Below are 18,621 nucleotides of genomic sequence, written 5' to 3'. Positions count from 1 at the left end.
CTTCAGCTTAAAATAACCCACATCTAAAATGGCATATTTGGGGGACGCATGTTCTGAACCCCCTTCAGGATGTAAAATAAATTCTCCCCAGTTGCATGGATAGGTGACTATGGCCGTGTTTTAGTTTGGGTGTGGCACATCTGTCTGTCCCAGAGCCTGCGCCCTTTCCATCGCCCCAGGTCGGGTGAAGGGGGAGTAGATGGGGTGGGGGAAGGTGCCTCCCAGAGGGTGGGAGTAAACAGAGCACAATGACAGGCATGGCGGGGGGATACTGGGGTTAGGCCAGGATAACTGTGTTTGACTGGAATGTGCTAGTGGGGTCCCTTGAAGGAAACTCAGGGTGGTTTTTCTTTTTTTTTTTTTTTAAATAAGAAATAACTTCTCACCCACAGCAACTCATGATTTGAGATAACAAACAACTGTTCTGACCAAGAAAGCTGCTTAATTCCCTCTGGGCTTCCAAATTCTGGAGCAGTTGTCCAGTCAAGCTGTGACTGGCTGCAGGCTGTGGGAAGGGCTCCTCTTGGCAGCTGGAATTAAAAGGTCTGAAGACTCAGGAGTTTATAGGCTACCAGCAAAGCGAGGACTGAGATTTTTGGAGATACCCACTTCTTACTGCAGAGCCTAGCTTCCTGAAGAAGCCCCCCCCTCAGTCCAGTCCATCATGCAGGGCTACATGGCAGTTGAAGCAGCTTTGGCAGGACTCCAGGCAGAAGTCAACTGTCCCATCTGTCTGGATGACCTGAGAGACCCTGTCACCATCGAATGTGGGCACAACTTCTGTCGTGTCTGCATCCAACAGTCCTGGGCTGATCTGCGGGACAGACTCCCTTGCCCTGTGTGCCGTCATCTGTGCCAAGAGAGGCACTTGAGGAGCAACACCCAGCTGGGAAGGATGATTGACACTGCCAAGCTCCTCCAGATCACCAGGAGCAAGAAGAAGCGTCAGGAAGAGAGGCGCTTGTGCGAGAAGCACAGCCAGGTTTTGACCCTCTTCTGTGAGGAGGACCTGGAGGTGTTGTGTCCCCTGTGCACTCAGCCCCCGGACCACCAGGGCCACCAGGTGAGGCCCCTGGAGGAGGCTGCTGCCCATCACAGGCAAAGGCTCAGCAGTTACATTGAGCCCCTCAAGAAGCAGGTGGCAGACGTTCAGAAGTTAATAAGCATTCAAAGCAAAAAAACCTTAGAACTGAGAGAGAAGGTGGAAAACCAAAGGCTGGAATTACACTCGGAATTTGAGCACCTGCGGCAGTTTTTAGAACGTGATCAAGAAGCAGTTCTTTCAAGATTAGCTGATGAAGAGAAGACTGTTCAAAGGAAACTCAGCGCTAATATAACTGCATTTTCAGAGTACAATTCCACACTCAAAGATCTACTAAGTAAGCTGGCACAGAGCAGCATGCTGCCGGAAGTAGAACTGCTCTTAGAAATTAAAAATTTCTACAAGAACTCTGAGGAGTACAGCCCCTCCGTCTTTTCAGTTCAGTTGAGGAAGGAAGGCTGCAGTTTTCCCTTCCAGTATTCTGCTTTGCAGAAAATTGTACAGAAATTTAGAGTAGATGTCATTCTAGACCCTGAAACGGCACACCCTAACTTGATTGTCTCTGAGGATAAAAAAAGTGTGAGATACACAAAGAGAAAACAAAATGTTCCAGATTTTCCAAAAAGATATACAGTCAACACCGTGGTCCTGGGTTTCCCAGTTTTTCGTTCTGGCAGGCATTTCTGGGAGGTGGAAGTGGGAGACAAATCCAAATGGGCTGTTGGGGTTTGCAAAGAGTCTCTTTCTACAAAGATGAGGAGGAGCCCAACGGCCTGTCAGGGATGCTGGAGGGTTCGGCGGCAAGGAGACAGCTACGACGCCCCGGGAGCCAGCAGAACCCCTCTTCTGTCCGAAGTGAAGCCCACCGGCATTGGCATCTTCCTGGACTTTGAGATGGGTGAGGTCTCATTTTACAACATGACTGACAAGTCTCATATCTGCACTTTCACTGACACTTTTAATAGACCTCTTAGGCCTTATTTCTACGTGGGACATGATTCAGATCCTCTTAGAATCTGTACAGGAATAGATTGTGAATGAAAAGTTTCTAATAGGCTGGGCCAGTTTCTTTTTTTTTTTTTAATGGAAGGTGGGTTTTCCTTTTTTAATTGAATTTACTGGGTGACACTGGTTAATGTAATTACATAGGTTTCGGGGGTACAATTCTATAATTATCTCCTACCTCCCCCTAAAAGGTGGGCATCCTACTAACATGACAGTAAATACAACCCCCCTGTAACAGCTGCACCCCTCAGGAAGAAGGTTTCCTTTTGTTTCAGCAGCACAGGACAGACAGCATGAAGACCTTCGGAGCGCTGAGGCTGCCCACCTCTTCTCCCGTGTCCTGCCGCACACTGGGCTCAAGCTCTACACAGTGCTTGCGGTCTTCTGTAGCTGTCTACCCTGCTTCCTTGCTCACGAATTTGCCCTGAGTCCCTAACGCCTCCATCCCCTCTGGGCACTGGAACTCCCATAGCACCTTCGGGCTTGCTGCCATTGTCTCACTCGCCCAGAAACCCTGGTCCTCTGTAAGTGACAACCTGGGTCTATCTCAGTAAAACTGCAGGATCCTTGGTGCTAGCACAGTATCTGCCTGATGAACAGCATGCTTAACATTAAAAAATCATTTTATTCATTTCTTTTTTAATGTATTGGGGTGACGTGGGTTAATAAAATTCTATAGGTTTCAGGCATACAGTTCTATAACACACCATCTGTATATTGTATTGTGTGTTCACATCAAGTCGTATCTCCTTCCATCACAGTTTTCCGCACCTATAAGCATGCATAACATTTAAAATGCTTTGGTCATTCTTTTGTTTTGCTAGTTTGGGTACTTAATTTCATTTTCTTTTATTGCTTGAAATGTTCATTGTTGGGTTTAAAGAGTGCTGGTGTTCACAGAGCCGGCACATTAGAACCTGAGCATCCTCATTTTTGAACTATACCTTTTTCTCTGTAAACCAAAGTTTATCCCATAAACCTTACACACTGACTAGATTCACATTGAATTGAAAAATAAATAAGGATTAATCACCTACCATCAGTGTCTTCCTTTTGGAAAAGAAAACAGCTGCCCTGGCTGGTGTGGCTCAGTGGATTAAGTACGGGCCGGCCTTTGAACCAGAGAGTCCCGGCTCCAGATTCCCAGTGAGGGCACAAGTGTGGGTTGTGGGCCAGGTCCCTAGTAGGGCATGAGAGAGGCAACCAAACATTGGTGTTTCTCTCCCTTTCTCCTTCCCTTCCCCTCTCTAAAATAATAAAATCTTTCTTAAAAAGAAAGAAAAGAAAACGGCTGACAGCAAAATCATAGAGAGACAGATTTCCAGAGAAGGCAATGGTTTTGAGACATACTTACCAAAAAAAAAAAAAAAGGAAAGGAGAAAAGGGGGGGAGTCAGAAAACTTGGACATAATCCGAACTTTAAAAATAGTCTGGCTTTAGTCTGTGAATCTTGTCTTTTGGGGGAGTCAATGCTATTGTCTGCAGGTGATACACCATCACCTTTACTTCACTAGAAAACTCTCAGAATGCCCCTCAGTGGCTGTAGCTGAAGGAAACACATGTTTGCCCTCCATCGGTAACAGTCGTGCAATTAAATGGCTACATCCCTTGCCAGATAGTTGTGTCTAGGTTAAGGATTTCCAAACCAAACACTGATTATTCAGCTAAATACCAAAGATGTTAAAAATAAAATAAAATAAAATAAATTAGCACGCTTCATCCCTACCCCTCATGTTAAGCTCCCAACCAAAAGTGTTTCTAAGGCAGCATGTTACGGTGCCAACAGCAACTGGTAAAGGGGCACACTAGGAAAACAAGTAATGCCATTTACTCCTAAAAATGCTTCACTTTATCTGGGGAATGAGATGTGTTTAATATCTGTATAAAAGTTGACAGGACATTTTATTCCCATCATAATTTCTAGGTATAATCCAAGACTAAGCGACGTGTCCTTTTTACTTTTTAGACAAACTTAAAAGCCACAGAAGATCCCTTCCCTATCACTGAACTTACTGCTCCAGTGAAGGGACAGTCAATACTGACGTACATGGCAACTTCCTGAAGAAAGGGCAAAAATAAAGAGAATGTTGAAGGTTTCCTAAGTACTTCAGCTGTTGCCACCAGAAGGTTGTACAGATGTAACAGTGACGGTTAGTCTGACACTGGTCAGGCTGACACTGATCCAAGTAACCTTCATAGCTTATTTCTGGACAATGGAAAATTGTAGGAGTCTGCATAGTAAATAACCTAGTGAGAACTTGATTCTACAGTGAAAACATTCTTTATAAAAGCTACAACGGCCCAGCTGCACCTCAGTACCACACAAGCATACGGAATATATGCTAAGGCTCTATGGGAAGAAATAGTAACACAAGAAATGCCTTCCCTGTCAGTTTAAAAGTGGGAAAACATGATCAAGTCCCTGTTGTAAGTTCATTGGCATGCCAGGTTCCCTCTATAAACAGCCAAATTATTACAGGGCTCTTAGGTAATATGGAAGAAGTGTTGGCCCAGGAGATGTTTAAACTATACTCTTGGTCCTGGGATAAACCAGGTAGTTAAATCACTTCAAAATGTGCAAGACAGACATTCTCTTTTAGTTACCAAGACTACAAATCACTTCACATGATCCACAGCCCTACATGTTACATAGCCACACAGGTGAAAACCAAATTCAGATTTCCAGCAAAAATGGTAAACTGTTACTTGGGAAAAGCTGCAGTTTGCTATGACAATTTGTCAGGTAGTCAGTCTTAAGTTAGTCTGGATCCCTCAGCAGTTGTCTTGACCTTGAACTCTCACATTCAACTTGGATGAGATCCTAGGTCAGAGGAAGTGGAAGCCAACAACCGCTTACTCAACAGGGCATTGTGTCGCTTCAGGTACACGATGATGTCTCCTTGCCTTTCGACAATTTCTTCTAGACTTGAAGTAGTCCTGCAAAGAATCAAGATAGTAATAGGTTACACATATTCACCAATACTCATTAGTCTTTTTGCCAACGTGTCCCCGACCAGTTGAAGACTGGTGAAAGTACAGCATATTGCTTTTGTTACTTTTTCTTACATGTTATATAAGCCAAGGCAATATTCCAAAGTGAGATTCTTTTATTCGTCTGGGTTTCACTACAGTCAAAAAGAAGTACCATCAAACCTAATTCTAGAAGCACATAGGCAGAGTCATAATCCCCAAGGAGAATGGTTTCTAGATTTCCGGGGGGGAGGAGGGAAACTTAATTCTCTTTCTGTCAACTATTACTCCCCACCTGAAGCTCACCTGAATCCAGTCTCTGAAGTAATATTGCTGGGGTAGGCATAGACTTTTTCTTCTTCAAGTACATCAGGCTGTGGTTTGGCTTGATTAAACTTTCGAATCTTCACTGAAATAAAGTCATTGTCAGGTTATATAATTATAAAAATGTTTCCATTTCCATTGATTTAAGTTACATTAATCGGCTATTTTCAAAAAAGGGAATATGCATAGAAATGCTTCATAAAGAGAATAAGTACATTCATTTATTGACGTACTCAAACATTTGAAAGTCTTCTGTGTGCCAAACCTGTACCAAGCACTGGGAACAGTGGTTATTGATAATAGTAGGTATTATTTTTCTGGACTAAAAATACAGAAGGCAGAGGTGAACTGGCTTACATGGAACTCATTCAGTTCTCAAGATCACCCCAAGGTGGGTGCTTTTCTTCTTATTTTCTATAATCAAGTAAAATGCAGCCCAGGGAAGCCAGACAAGCACCCTGGGCTCTAACCCAGGAAGCACGACTCCAAACATTGCTGTGGATGCTACCCTCCCTATAAGAAGAGGTACTAGTCCAAGGCAAAATGCAAATAAGCCTATTTATGAAAAGGACCATACATCAGCACTTGCAGAGGGGCTAAGACCACCCTGGAAAGCAGCCCCTTACTCAGCAGGAGTGGGGTGGGGCCCGGGGAGGACCAGAGAGGACCAGAGAGGAGGAAGAGGGCAGGGCTTGAGTCCAGCCTTGACAGAAACCCGAAGTTAATCACAGACAAGTGGCGTGGAGGAGATGGTGTTTTAAATTTTCAAATCTTCACTAAAATAATAAAGTTTTAGTTGAGGGAAAAGCCAGGACAAATACCTAGGATCCTGAGACGGGGAGAGAGCGAGGCAGTAAGGGCGTGTAAGAGACAGAGAATGTATTTTCTACTGAAGTACGTATATTCAAAACTTACACGGAGACAGTAGCTTTAACACAAGATTGCTACAGGAACATAAAACAAGCTACTTTACAGTGTAATGTCTCAGGCTCCTCAATTCCTCACCTCTTCTGACTGAAGGGAGGCAGCCCAGATTATACTTTCAGCGGAGTAGGGGCTCGGACACTGCTGGCCGGGAAAAACTCATGGTGTATCTGCTTGAACTAGAAATATTTATTTTACAAATACTGAGCACTAGCACAGGGTCCAGATATCTAGCAAGCACCACTTTTCGGGAGTATTATGGGGGGATTAAGTTAACAAGCTCTATTGTGTGTGTGCCATCGTCAGACATTCAAAGTCCTGCTCATATAGAGAGTTCAAAAGCCCTATGAAGGTAATCAGCAAAGCAGTTATTATTGGGCCATCTGAATTCCTTGAAGCAAAATGACTTACGTTATTGTATTATATCATTCAACTATGACCTCTTTTGTTTCCCGTGAGTAGGGCTGGGCATAGACAAGGGGTGAGGCTGGAAAGGCGGGCAGGGAAGATGTGAGAGGCTGGTGTGCTGTGATGAAGCATTTGGATTTTATCCCAAAAGCAAATGGATCTCACCATCATCCCTGAAGAGTGGGGATGGGTAGGCGCTAGTTCATGGAAAGCCTTTTATATCACACTAAGACTTCAGATTTTCTTTATTAGGCCCTTAGAAAACTCTGAACAGGGAAGTTGTTAATGATTAGATTTACCTGTAAACATGATCACCTTGGCAAGAGTAAAGAATATGAACTAGAGGACAATTTTACCAGCTGCAGGAAGGCTGATAACTGAATCTGCTTATTTTTAAATGCATGGATGGCTCATCAAATTTAATATCTCAGAACTGTTTCAAGTTTTATTTTCCTAGCTTTCCTTATACAGGCAGTCATGCAAATTAGTGCTCAATAGGAAGAGTCCATCTTGGTTTCTAGAGATTAACTACTTGCAATACAAATAAAGTCATCAAGGTTAGGTCACAACTAGTGTATCAGAGAATCATGCCCTAAAGAGTTACTCTAAACAATGATCAAAAGTAGCTATCTTTTAAAGTAGAGAGAAGCAAGAAAAACTTATTTATCAGGGGACCAACCTTAAATTTTCTGTGACAATGAACAAAAGCAACATCTGTCTCCAGAAGCAACTCCCTAAATCTCTCCTGTGAACGCCTACAGTACATTTAAAGGAATATTAAAGTTTAAAAAGTACACCTATTATTGAGGATATAGAGTGAAAACAGTCATACTTGAGCCTTCTAAAGAAATTCAGTATTTTCAGAAACCCTATACTAAGTAAATTTACAATTGTTATAATTATCACCTATTTATTTTACAAGTTTGAATTACCAGTGACCAAATTTTCTTAAATTAGGAAGCATGTTAAGATTTAAAAGGACAGTTTTTCATGGTGTGTTAAAAAACATTTAAAATTTTATTTAAATAATAGAAATTATGCTCCTAAGTCTTTGACTATAGACTAAAGCAATTCTTTCCAATTAGGAAGACAATGAATTAAAATACAGGGTAGCCCTGGCTGGTGGGGCTCCATGAATTGGGGTTCCCCGTTGCACTGCAGGTCAGGGCACGTGCCTGGGCTGTTGACCAGGTCCCCGAATAGGGGCTCACAAGAGGCAACCTATATGATGTTTCTCTCCCTCTCTCTCTCCCTCCCTCCCTTCTCCTCTCTCTGAAAAATAAATAAAATCATTAAAATAAATGGTACATGACAGAGGAAAATCCTCTCTATTTGTTCAAGTTTAGGTGTTGTGTAACTAGTATAATTGTGCCCCCAAATTAGTTCCTCTCAGAACCCTTGGGATATCTTCCTCTGCTCCAAATGGCGTCAGGTTTTTGTCTTTTTGTTTATAACATTATCTGACTTACTAACAGCATGATTAACTTCCAGTGCTTCAGCAAGTCCTTTCAAACCGTTACAGTAAATCCTAGAGAAACACATCTTAGACTCCATTTAACACTATTGATTTCCCCTTTTTAGATGATGGTGCTCACGTGATCTTTGGAATATTATTGTCACCTTCTGTGTCACAGAGCATTCTGTACAGATATTACAGAAAATTCTTGACTGAAGGCTTGGACCCCTTATAGTAAATAAAAGTTGTAGAGATGTAACAAAATAACACGCTAACTGAATTCTATGCTCGGATCTAACTTAGAACACCACTAACAGCACTCGACAGACATGCTACGTCATGGAATAAAACTGATCAATCAAGATCATTCCAGGTTCATTCTTTCACGTGGACCACTTTCCTGAAATACCGAGCTGTTTCCCCAACACTAAAAAATGAACCTCACTTTAGAACTAGTCTCCCGTTTTTCTATTGCATTAAGTGGGTGGGGTACATTTCCTTTTTTAGCGACAGACTATTCAGGCGTTTTCTTCATACCTCGCACTTCTTTTATTTAGTAAGGTTCAAATGTAATCTACCTAATTTGGCCAATCGTTAGCTGATAATTGCAGGAAAATGTATAAAAGTCTATTAAGATGTGACAGCACTCTTGTTTGTAGACGAGGTATTCCATTCCTATTCTAAATACTTTCCTCTGGGCCCTCAAGGAGATGCACCAAAAAAAAAAAATCGGTAAAAGAAAACACAAGCTGAGACTCATCTTCATGACTAGAGAAGCGATTTCTTTGAAAATGGACAGGTGAGGTACTTTGTTGTCATGAAACAACTGTCGCTCAGTGGCACACAGCAGGCAGAGCACCAACTGCGGAGGACAGACTTCGCTGTGCTGGGCTGGAGTCTGGGTTTCCCCGGGGCCCGGATTTGTTTCTGTTACACTGTCCTTTCATCTGCTGTTCATAGTAACATAGCTGGCTTACTTTAATTTTACTACTGAGAGTTTTATATATATATATATATATTTTTTTTTTAAATGAGAGATTTAAAAGAGAAGAGATAGACAGGGGACAGACAGACCAACCTTCAGACAGCTCTAAATTTGGAAAGAAGTGGGTTCTTTTTTTTTCCAGTTTTTTTAAATTTTATTTTTTTTAATGTATTTATCTTTAGAGGGGAAGGGAAGGAGCGAGGTAGAGAAATATCAATGTGTGGTTGCCTCTCATGCATCCCCTACTGGGAACTGGCCTGCAACCCAGGCATGTGCCCTGACTAGGAGTCGAACCTCGATCCTTTGGTTTGCAGGCCCACGCTCAATCCACTGAGCCACACCAGCCAAGGCAAGAAGTGGGTTCTTAATCTCTCCCAAAGCAATTTTGGGCTTAATGCACTTTCGCATGCGTTATTTACTTACTTTGTAGTTTGTTACTTTTAATTTGAAATGCCAGGTCTACATTTCACTTGCCTTTGAGGAATTGCACATTTGTGAGCTTTTTGGAATTTTTTCATTTATAATGGAAAGGCTTCACTTTAGTTCACAAAAACTTGTGGATGGCACAGACTTGAAAACGTGACTCATGGGTATCTTCCTGCTGGTTTGAAATGAGAAGAGTTTGGGTGTGGTCAGCAGCAACAGGTCCAGGTGCTCAAAAGGTTCTCAGCCATGCAGGATATCTTTGAGAACAACTTCCTTGTGGCAAAGACCATGGGTTAGGTAGGCTTTGTAAGAACAGCCTAGTTGTATTTATTTCTCACCTGTGTAGATGAGCAGACACGTCAGGGAACAGATCAGTTCCAGGGCCAGGATGGCCAGGATGAGATCAAGATACAGCCTGCTGGACTCCGGGAAGGAGTGCTGGACACACAGGATGAGGAGAAGTGCCGTGTTGCCTGAGAAGAAGGGATGTCACCACGGCATCAGCCAGAGCCCAGTGTGAACCCCAAAAGCCATGCACCTACCCAGAGCCTTTTATAGGCAGCAGTGAAGGAAGTTAGAGGATAAAAACCAAAAAACTACTCACCTTTTGAGGGAAATGAAAACCAAACCAAACCATCAAAGAGTTAATGATGTCTCATAATACAAATATATGACTCTGCCTGGACTTCCTTAAAAACTAAGGAATGATTTTTTGCTTTATAGACTTACTAACAATGATATCCCTTTGGGTCCGTTGTGCATTTAAAAAATGAAGCAGTTTTGAGAAATTTGTGTTTTCCCAGTTCTTCCGGATCTGCCACTTTTCGTGAACTAAAGCTGTCAACTCACTTTCACCTCAGATCCGTCCTCCTTAAACCTGGGGAAATAATGCTTGTCACACAAACCCTGTTGCAGGAGGACAGGAACCGACAGTGTCTGAGTAGGTGTTCCAGAAATGGTGGATACTCGGTAAGTGGTGGGTACCATTACTGTAATATTCTGGTTTTATGGGACCCATCCCAATGCCAGGAACACGTCACACAGCTCCCCCTCCAGGCAGGTCCCCGCTACAGCGAGCCCCAGCCTCTTCTCACTCACTGGGCAGTAAGTGTTTGATAGAGTTTAAAAATGTACTTGGATCTGAGGAAGGAGGACAGATAAATTAGATAAATATTTTCAACTTATTTGGAAGAAAAGGAAAGTCCCATCTCCACAAAATAAATGTATTTTCCTCTCTCTAGAGAATAACAAAAAGTATCAGAATGAGGCTAATCAATATCCAGCAATACTATCACATGTGATTAAAAATATGGTTATACTCTTCTGATTAGCTGGAGTTTCTATGATTTACTTTCTTTTTCTTCAAATAAGAAAACAATATAATTAGGAAAAATAGAAACAAGGTAAATACCTGCCCCAAGCTCTTTGATTTTCTGGGTCCCTGTATAAGCAACATACAAGTGATACCATCTGTGATTAAACTAAGGGTCCAATTGTTTAGTAACATATTATGATTAAGGGTCACATGCTTAACAAGAATTTGAAAGTCAGAGGAAAGGTAAAGTTAGATACCACCCTTTTGGTGGCCTCAAAAATATGAGTCCTAAAAAAATGCTATTTCCAGAAAAATCACTTAAGATGAAACATTATTTTGGTCAGAGAGCATATAAGGTTTTTCAGTAGTTTAAAAATAGGTTTCTGCCTATTTCCCATCTCCTCCAGCACCTTACCCACCCCAGAGGAAAGGTAAGAGTGACATCTTGTGTCCATGAGACAGTACTACACATCAAAAGTTGAACGAGGACACTACACTGTTCCTTAGGGAGCAAGCAGTAAATGCCGCCCCCTTCTGGATGAGTAAAAGTCAGCCATCTCCATAATGAGGTAATCCATGAGATTAAAGCAAGTAATTTTCTTCAAACCCTCAATGCTTATGTATTGATTTATTTAACATAATTTATATTATTGATGAAATAACTACATATGGTTACAATCCTTCAACTATGTGTCTGTGTTCCATAAAATTTGGGAAAGTTGGTAAAGACTCCATAAAATGTTTCTCTGTTGTACTATGGTCCTCCATCGTCCACTAACAAGGTCAGAGTGGATGAACTAGCAGTTTGCCCTTAAGGAATGGTACTAACAGAACACGAAAGAAAAATAAAAATTCAATTCTGTAGAGCTGTTTTTTTTCTGGAGAAAAGTATTCATTTCTAATCTAGTTTCAAAATGTTTAAAGATTTATTCTGGTCTCACATTCAAAGATGGCCTTTTAAAATGATAGGAACTTAAGCTAAACTACCTAAGGATGATCAATTTAATTCCATTAAGCCTTTAAAATGTCTACAACAGTAAAGAGAAGCAGGCAGTCATGCATTCTAAATCCTGTGTGGACTTTCTGACCTTGCTTTCATAATTTGTTTTTCCATTTTGGATAATACATCATATTATTTAACAGTCTTTCTTACTACAAGACAAGTACTGAGCTTCACTTAAAATAGAAGAATTCCCTCTTCTTACCTTCCAAGTATCAAATAGCAGCAACATTTATATCTGCTTGAGATGAATAAGGAAAGCGGGGGCATTTCTACATTTCACACAGGAATTCATGGACACCAGGTTCATAATGAATGGGAACAGAAAATGCCGACCAAAAATATAACATTAGCATATGGATAATTTTAACCTGATTATTTTTAAGAAACAGCAGACACAGGAAAATTTCTGAACACTGAGTAGAAGTTATCCATGTGTAAGTCTGTCTCCCTCTCTGAACCGGGAAGGGAAGGATGACTTGTAAATAAGTCAGTTAGTTTTGAAAAAGGATGATGCTAAATCTTAAGAAGTTCTCATCAATGGAGAAGGCACCTCCTTACACCTGCTAACATCCTTACCCTTGTTTACTGCACTTTTCTTGGTAATCTCCCATAACTGCCTCTCCACCCCCAACATCTTTCGTCTTTAGCTGAAGATGGTATTTAAAGTGGTAGCTTGGGCCATTTTGGGGAATTACTCAGGTATCGTGCATCTCTCTCATGTCTAAAGGAGGCATACATGTTACTAAACTTGTTTGGTTTTCTCCTGTTAATATGTCTTTTATTACAGTGGGCTCTCAGCTCAGAACCCGAAAGGATAGAGGGGAAAAGGATCTGTCCCCTATAATACTAAACACAGATTCCAAAGAAAAATCAAGCATCAAGACATTGAGGTGGTCTAAATATAGTGGCCACAACATATATCATTCTCACAAAAATGAGAAAAACCTACAGTAAGTCCTCACTTAACATCGTAAATAGGTTTCTGTGACTTTAAGTAAAACAGCATTATAAAGAAACCCATCCGAACATAGGCTGTTGATCCAAACAAGAGTTAAGTTCCCATGTCACCCCATCCACATTTTAACAAAACAGCACTGAGTGAGACAACATTATTCAAGGACCTGCTGTATTTGATTGTAAAATCAATCTTTGCATTTTCTTTCTGCTGTCACTTTTGTTACTTGTGCGTGTCAGACAAGCCGAGAGAGACAACTGGGCTTACCCGTGGAGTGTATGGTTAACGCAAGTCTTTTAAGATGCCTTGTTGATCGGTAGATCAGGTTATAGCCTCGGTTTCTTACTTTGCTGTGGTGATACTGAATGTAGCGTTCGAGAAGGAAATGCAGAATCCACAAAATGACTTTTCCAAGGATGATGACCGTCTGAACTTTCAGCGGGTTGGTGTAGTTTCCTGGGCACTTGTCCTCATTTGGATTCGGGTAAGAACAAAGCACACCCGTTAAAAATGCTAAAACAACAAACACAACCTGGTGGAAAGGAAAGCAGTGGGTTTAATATTCAATATTTGTATTTGGGATCCCAGCATATACTCTTAAACCTATGACTTTTGCTATCCAATTTTTATAAATGAGTTTAAAAATACTTTTTTACAAACTTTTAGAACAAAATTTGAAGAAAAATTTGCAGATAACTTGGAAAACAAATAAAATAGAGATCACCCCAAATCTGATCTTAACTGATATAGGTACTTAATGTAAACACAGTTTCTTGTCTACTTCTCTATTACTGAAAAGAGTAAAAATAGTTAATTTATTGCCTTGAAGGTAGCTAATAAAAATCATGATTTAAAAAAGTGTAAAAAAATAAAAATAAAAGTTTATTTCTAGTTTCAGTGTTAAGAGAACAACAAAAAGTATCCAATTACATTGACGAAAATTTATAAGATTGGTGCCAAAATACATGCAAACAGACATTCTTGTATAATGCTGACTGGTCTGAGAATTGCTGTTGGAAAATAATTTGGAAATATCTTTTTAAAAAAATTACTTTATTGTTGTTCAATTGTCTGCATTTTCTCTCCACCACTCCCCCCACCCCAGGCAAACCCACCTCTCTCCCTTGCTTCCACCCAATCTGGAAATATCTTGACTCAGCTGCCTACCTTAGGACTCTGTCCCTGAGAATGAAAAGCACTAGTGTCTAGTACACTGGGGTATGAATATTTACTGCAGTATTCTCCATATTTGTAAAACTTGAAAACTGCCCACATATGTCCATCCACAGTAGAAGAATGGGGTTTTTTTTTAGATTTTATTTACTTATTTATCTTTAGACGGGAAGGGAAGGAGAGAGGGAGAGAAACATCCATGTATGGTTGCCTTTAATGCATCCCCTGCTGGGAACTGGCCTGCAGGGAACCGGCCTGCAACCCAGGCATGTGCCCTGACTGGGAATCAAACTGCAACCCTTTGGTTCGCAGGCCTGTGCTCAATCCACTGAGCTACACCAGCCAGGGCTCAAGAATGTTTGAATTAAGGTACATTCATCCATATAATAGAGTATCATTCAGCCATAAAAGAACTAACTAAATCTCTGTGAATTAGTTTGGATGGATATCTATGATATGTGAAGGGTAAGAAATAAGTTGCAGATTAGTAGCTTAAAGTGTGGTTTCCAAACTGGAAGCACCAGAGACCCTATTAGAGATGCAAATTTTGGGGTCCCCACCCAGAGTGACTGAGTCAAAATCACTGGGGTGTGGCAGGGCAATCTGCAGTTCAGCAAGCATGCCAGAAGTCTGATCCATATCGAAGTTTGATACAGAGCAATAATAAAACAATAACTGCTGTAGGGCAATAACTAAAGTATTATCCATTCTTTGAAAGAAATTGGGTAACACTGCAAATATGTCTACAATAAAATTCTTTGAAGTACAGATATGAGTGAAAAAGTATGCACATTTTAAATGTTGATAAATATAACTAAATTGCCCTCCAAAGAGCACAAATGTGTGTGTATGTATGTGTGTATATATATGTATGTATATATGTGTGTGTGTATATATATATATACATATACATTTAAGATTTCATTTATTTATTTTTAGGGAGGGATAAAAGGAGGGAGAGAAACACTGATGTGTGAGATACATCCATCAGTTGCCTCTCACACGCCCCCAAGTGGGGACCTGGCCCGCAACCCAGGCATGTGCCCTGACCGGGAATCAACCCGGTGACCCTTTGGTTCACAGGCTGGCACTCAATGCACTGAGCCACACCAGCCAGGGCAGCTTCTACATTTTTTAAGCACATCACCTCTAGATGGATCGCTTTCTCCCAGCTAACTTACATGCACTAACAAGAGAAGATTTGCTATGATGACTGTAGGAAGAGGATGGAACCTGGGTCTAAACTGAGCATGTAGTGAGTAATGTGGGTGAAGCTGGGTGTCCAGAAGGGGGTCCTCTTCAATACTTTGGGTTGGATCCAAGGAACCCTGGGGTGCGGAAAAAAGCAAGCAAGCATTGATTACCACTTTCTGGGTTATGTTTCTAAGACAAATTTAGTAAACTATACAATTTTAGAAAACATTACACAAGTTAGAGGCAAAAAACCCCCAACTCTACCTAAAGCCAATTTTGAAAATATACCATTAGCCTCTAGTTAACTAGTATACAAATTGGTGAAAACACAATTATTAAAACAGGTAGAGGATATCTTCATTAATCTTCAAGCAAGGTAATCCATGAGATTAAAGCAAATAATTTTCTTCAAGTCCTCAACGCTTATGCATTGATTTACTTAACATAATTTATATTATTGATGAAATAACTACATATGGTTACAATTCTTCAACTATGTGTCTGTGTTCCATAAACTTTGGGAAAGTCGGTAAAGACTTTGTTAAAGAGGTCTTAAAACAGACTTTCAGTTACGAAAGAAATATTTTAGAGCACTGACCACCCTGATGGACCTCCGAGGAGACTTTAGTTTGTAGCTGTCAGATTCTCAATGACAACTACTACTTGCGATGTCACTGAAGTGACAAATTATGGGTTCTTTCAGAGGCCTTGGTGTTCAGCTAGTCTGTTTCAAATAAATCCCTACCCTCCTTAAATAAGCCAGAGTTGGTTTCACAGCTTGCAAACAATTAACCTTGGCTAAAAAGCATTTGCCTCTTCTAAGTCACTGAAGTGTCTGGGACTTGAGCAGATAATTTTTAGCTTTTTACAGAATGACTGAATTCATATCCACAAAAATGCCAAAGCAGGCAACTTGCTCAGGTCAAAAGTGATTAAGCTATGCAATTGTTGGTGAGACAGATTTCTAGGATTGTACTCATTCTACAGCTAAAAGCTACAGATCCAAGAACCCTGAGGTAGCTTAGCATCAACCAAGAAACTAGTTTTTCCATACATTGTCAGTTGATGAAACCCACCCTTAAAAATTTAGAAACAATCAACTTTTAAAGAATACGTATGAGTCTCAAATCTACTTCCAGGTTGTAGTTAGTGTTCCATTTTCTCCACTGGGGGGAAAAGAGGGAATTTTGTAGTTTAATCAGAAATTGTTTAGTCTTTATTTAGTTAAGATACTTTAACTAAGGTCATTATTTACCGAAGAACCTAAACTCTTCTTGTAGGCCTGGAACTGTGTTTCATGTGTCTTGCCCGACACACATAATTCAGCGAATAGGATCATAGTAATTTTTCTATTAATTTACTAATCCAAATTAGTGGTTTAATGTAACTGTCAACTTTGCATTTTGGAAAGGCAATATTTTTATTTTGTGCTAGTGGGGCAACCCAGTTAATCCTGGGCACCGCACATTTCCCTAAAAATGTTTTAATATACTTAAAGATTTTTGCAATTATGCAATCGCTCTGTACTATATACACTGCAAAACACGGCACTGGTTTTTTACTAATCTGGTTTGGGTCCACCTAAGAAAGGAGACTAAAAAATCCTTTCATTCCTACCATGCCTAGAATCAAAACATCACGGCATTGTTTTTCTCCAATGTTGGTTTCTGGGTGATGATAGTGACAGGTCTGCCCATGGGACGCAGGCGGCTGGTCTGCGTGCTGGAGCCGCTCCAGGTTCAGAGTCCTGTAGAGCCAAGGCAGGGGACCCGCAAGGAGGGGAGATTCGCCCCTGCGCCCTAAGGGCGATAGAGCGGAGCCAGCGGCTGGACGCCCAGAGACCCTCCCGCAGCTAGTGCTGTCAGGCCAGGCGTGCATCACGTGAAGCTCTCAGTTCCGGGATCAAAGATGAGGACCGCACCTGGGCTGGGCACCCGCTGACCCCGCACAGCTCATCCCCACAAAGACCCGGGAGCCGGTGCATCGCGGACCCCACCCGGCCCTGGTGCCACCTAACACCCCGAAACCAGCAGCCTCGTGCTGGAAGCACCGCCTCCTGCCGTGGCTGCCCTCTCCGCGCAGTCCCCGCCCAGCGTGCCCAGTACAGGAAGAAGGAGATTCCGGGGCTAGCTGCCCGCCACGTTTGTAAACTCACATCCTCCAGCCTGCCCCTGGCCGCCATTTCCCGACGCTTGAGGCTGAAGCCTCAGCCAGCAGGCCTGTCCACCTGTTCCCAGGCGCCGAGAGCCCAGGAAATCTGCCACCTTCAAGGATCGGCCTGGCCCAACTCCAGACACGCCCCTCCTCTGTGCGCCCCGCCTCCTGCCCCTTCAGGCCCCGCCTTCTCACTTCCTATTGGTGAAGGCAGAGGGAGGGGCGTACCCGTTCCCGAAGGCCGGACCTTTGGGCAGCAGCAGCACCTGGGATCGGTTCCTGGAGAGTCCAGCTTCCCCGCTCAGGTCCGCTATTGGTCAGAGGCTTGAGCATTAAGGGCTGTCTTCAAAGTCCAAGAATTTAACTGTTTTCCGCTGCTACTTACTTTTAAAACGTTAACTTTTTTCGGTCTCCCTCAGTTTTCGTTTGCAGGCATAGCTCCATGCATAAGTAGATCCACCCGCAAAATATTAGGGTTCCCATTTTTAGCTCAAAACACCACTAAAGGGACATGAACAATAAAGATTCTAATTCCTATGACATATTTACAGAGTTCACCAATGCGCACGAATAAAGAAACTAAATTAGAAGCCAGTCTCACAGATTTTGCTATTCAGTAGCTCCCTAATCTGGCTCAGATTCAGTCCTAAATAAGCAGGCTTCACCCTCTTTTCAGGAGACTCAGTCTCCTGAGTCTGAGTCTCTGTTTGTATAACAATTACAAGAGTAATAAGGTTTTACCCTTTTTCACCTTGAACTTTATATTTCTTTGATAAGTACTTCCCAGTTGATGGATTATTTAGTGAATGATGTTGAGAAAACCAGGTAGCCATTTGGAAGAAAATAAAGTTGGATCATTCCCACATTCCTTAAGCCAAAATAAATTTCTAATAGTTCAAAGATTTAAACATAAAAATAAACCAAGTTCCAGAAAAAAACTTAGCATTGTCTTACAGTAAAGACTGTTTATGCACGATACCAAACCCCAAAGCACTAAAGAAAAAAGTGTAATAAATTTGACTACATAAAAAGTTTGAAACTTTTTCTTCTGTACAAGAAAGAAAGACAACATAAAGTTAAAATCTAAATGCTAGATAACTGGAGGCAACATAGCTATCCATTATTTGTAGAATAGTTAAGTAAACTGTAGTATCCATACTAAAAATATTATCCAGCAATTTAAAAAAATGAGGTAGATCTATATATTTGGGGGGGGAGAGCTCTGTAATATAGTGTCATGAAAGTAGGTTGCAAAATAGTTTTATTCATGAAAAAGTACACTTAATG

The 18,621-nt window shown here is 41.3% G+C and overlaps 2 protein-coding genes across 4 annotated transcripts; one reads left to right on the top strand and one right to left on the bottom strand.

Moving 5' to 3' along the window:
- Positions 1-664: 664 nt before the first annotated feature.
- LOC119045731 (tripartite motif-containing protein 75-like) lies at positions 665-3,084 on the top strand. Its single transcript, XM_037140531.2, has one exon. The coding sequence runs from the start codon at positions 665-667 to the stop codon at positions 2,081-2,083; it is 1,419 nt and encodes a 472-aa protein (XP_036996426.2). The 3' UTR covers positions 2,084-3,084.
- Positions 2,653-17,489, bottom strand: TMEM192 (transmembrane protein 192). 3 transcript variants are annotated; one of them, XM_037140533.2, is made up of 7 exons: positions 17,336-17,489; positions 16,798-16,927; positions 15,168-15,314; positions 13,081-13,345; positions 9,879-10,013; positions 5,324-5,426; positions 2,653-4,984 (listed from the first exon to the last, which is right to left on the bottom strand). In XM_037140533.2, coding segments are annotated over exons 1-7 (915 nt in total). In that variant the 5' UTR covers positions 17,338-17,489; the 3' UTR covers positions 2,653-4,851. The 3 variants fall into 3 exon arrangements, with proteins under 3 accessions (XP_036996428.1, XP_036996429.1, XP_036996431.1); XM_037140534.2 differs by lacking the exon at positions 16,798-16,927; XM_037140536.2 differs by lacking the exons at positions 15,168-15,314; positions 16,798-16,927.
- Positions 17,490-18,621: the final 1,132 nt, after the last annotated feature.

Source organism: Artibeus jamaicensis, unplaced genomic scaffold (genome assembly GCF_021234435.1).
Source record: "Artibeus jamaicensis isolate MK-2021 breed Jamaican fruit bat unplaced genomic scaffold, CSHL_Jam_final scaffold_537, whole genome shotgun sequence".
NCBI lineage: Eukaryota > Metazoa > Chordata > Mammalia > Chiroptera > Phyllostomidae > Artibeus > Artibeus jamaicensis.
This window is presented reverse-complemented; position numbering and strand designations above follow the sequence as displayed.

Excerpts from the sequence above, each read along its gene's own strand:
- LOC119045731 (XM_037140531.2), top strand. The coding sequence starts at position 665 with ATGCAGGGCTACATGGCAGTTGAAGCAGCTTTGGCAGGACTCCAGGCA.
- TMEM192 (XM_037140533.2), bottom strand. Across the intron at positions 13,346-15,167 it reads ATCTTCTCTTGTTAGTGCAT|GTTGTGTTTGTTGTTTTAGC; the intron begins GTAAGTTAGCTG and ends CCTTTCCACCAG. Across the intron at positions 4,985-5,323 it reads ACTTCAGAGACTGGATTCAG|GACTACTTCAAGTCTAGAAG; the intron begins GTGAGCTTCAGG and ends GATTCTTTGCAG.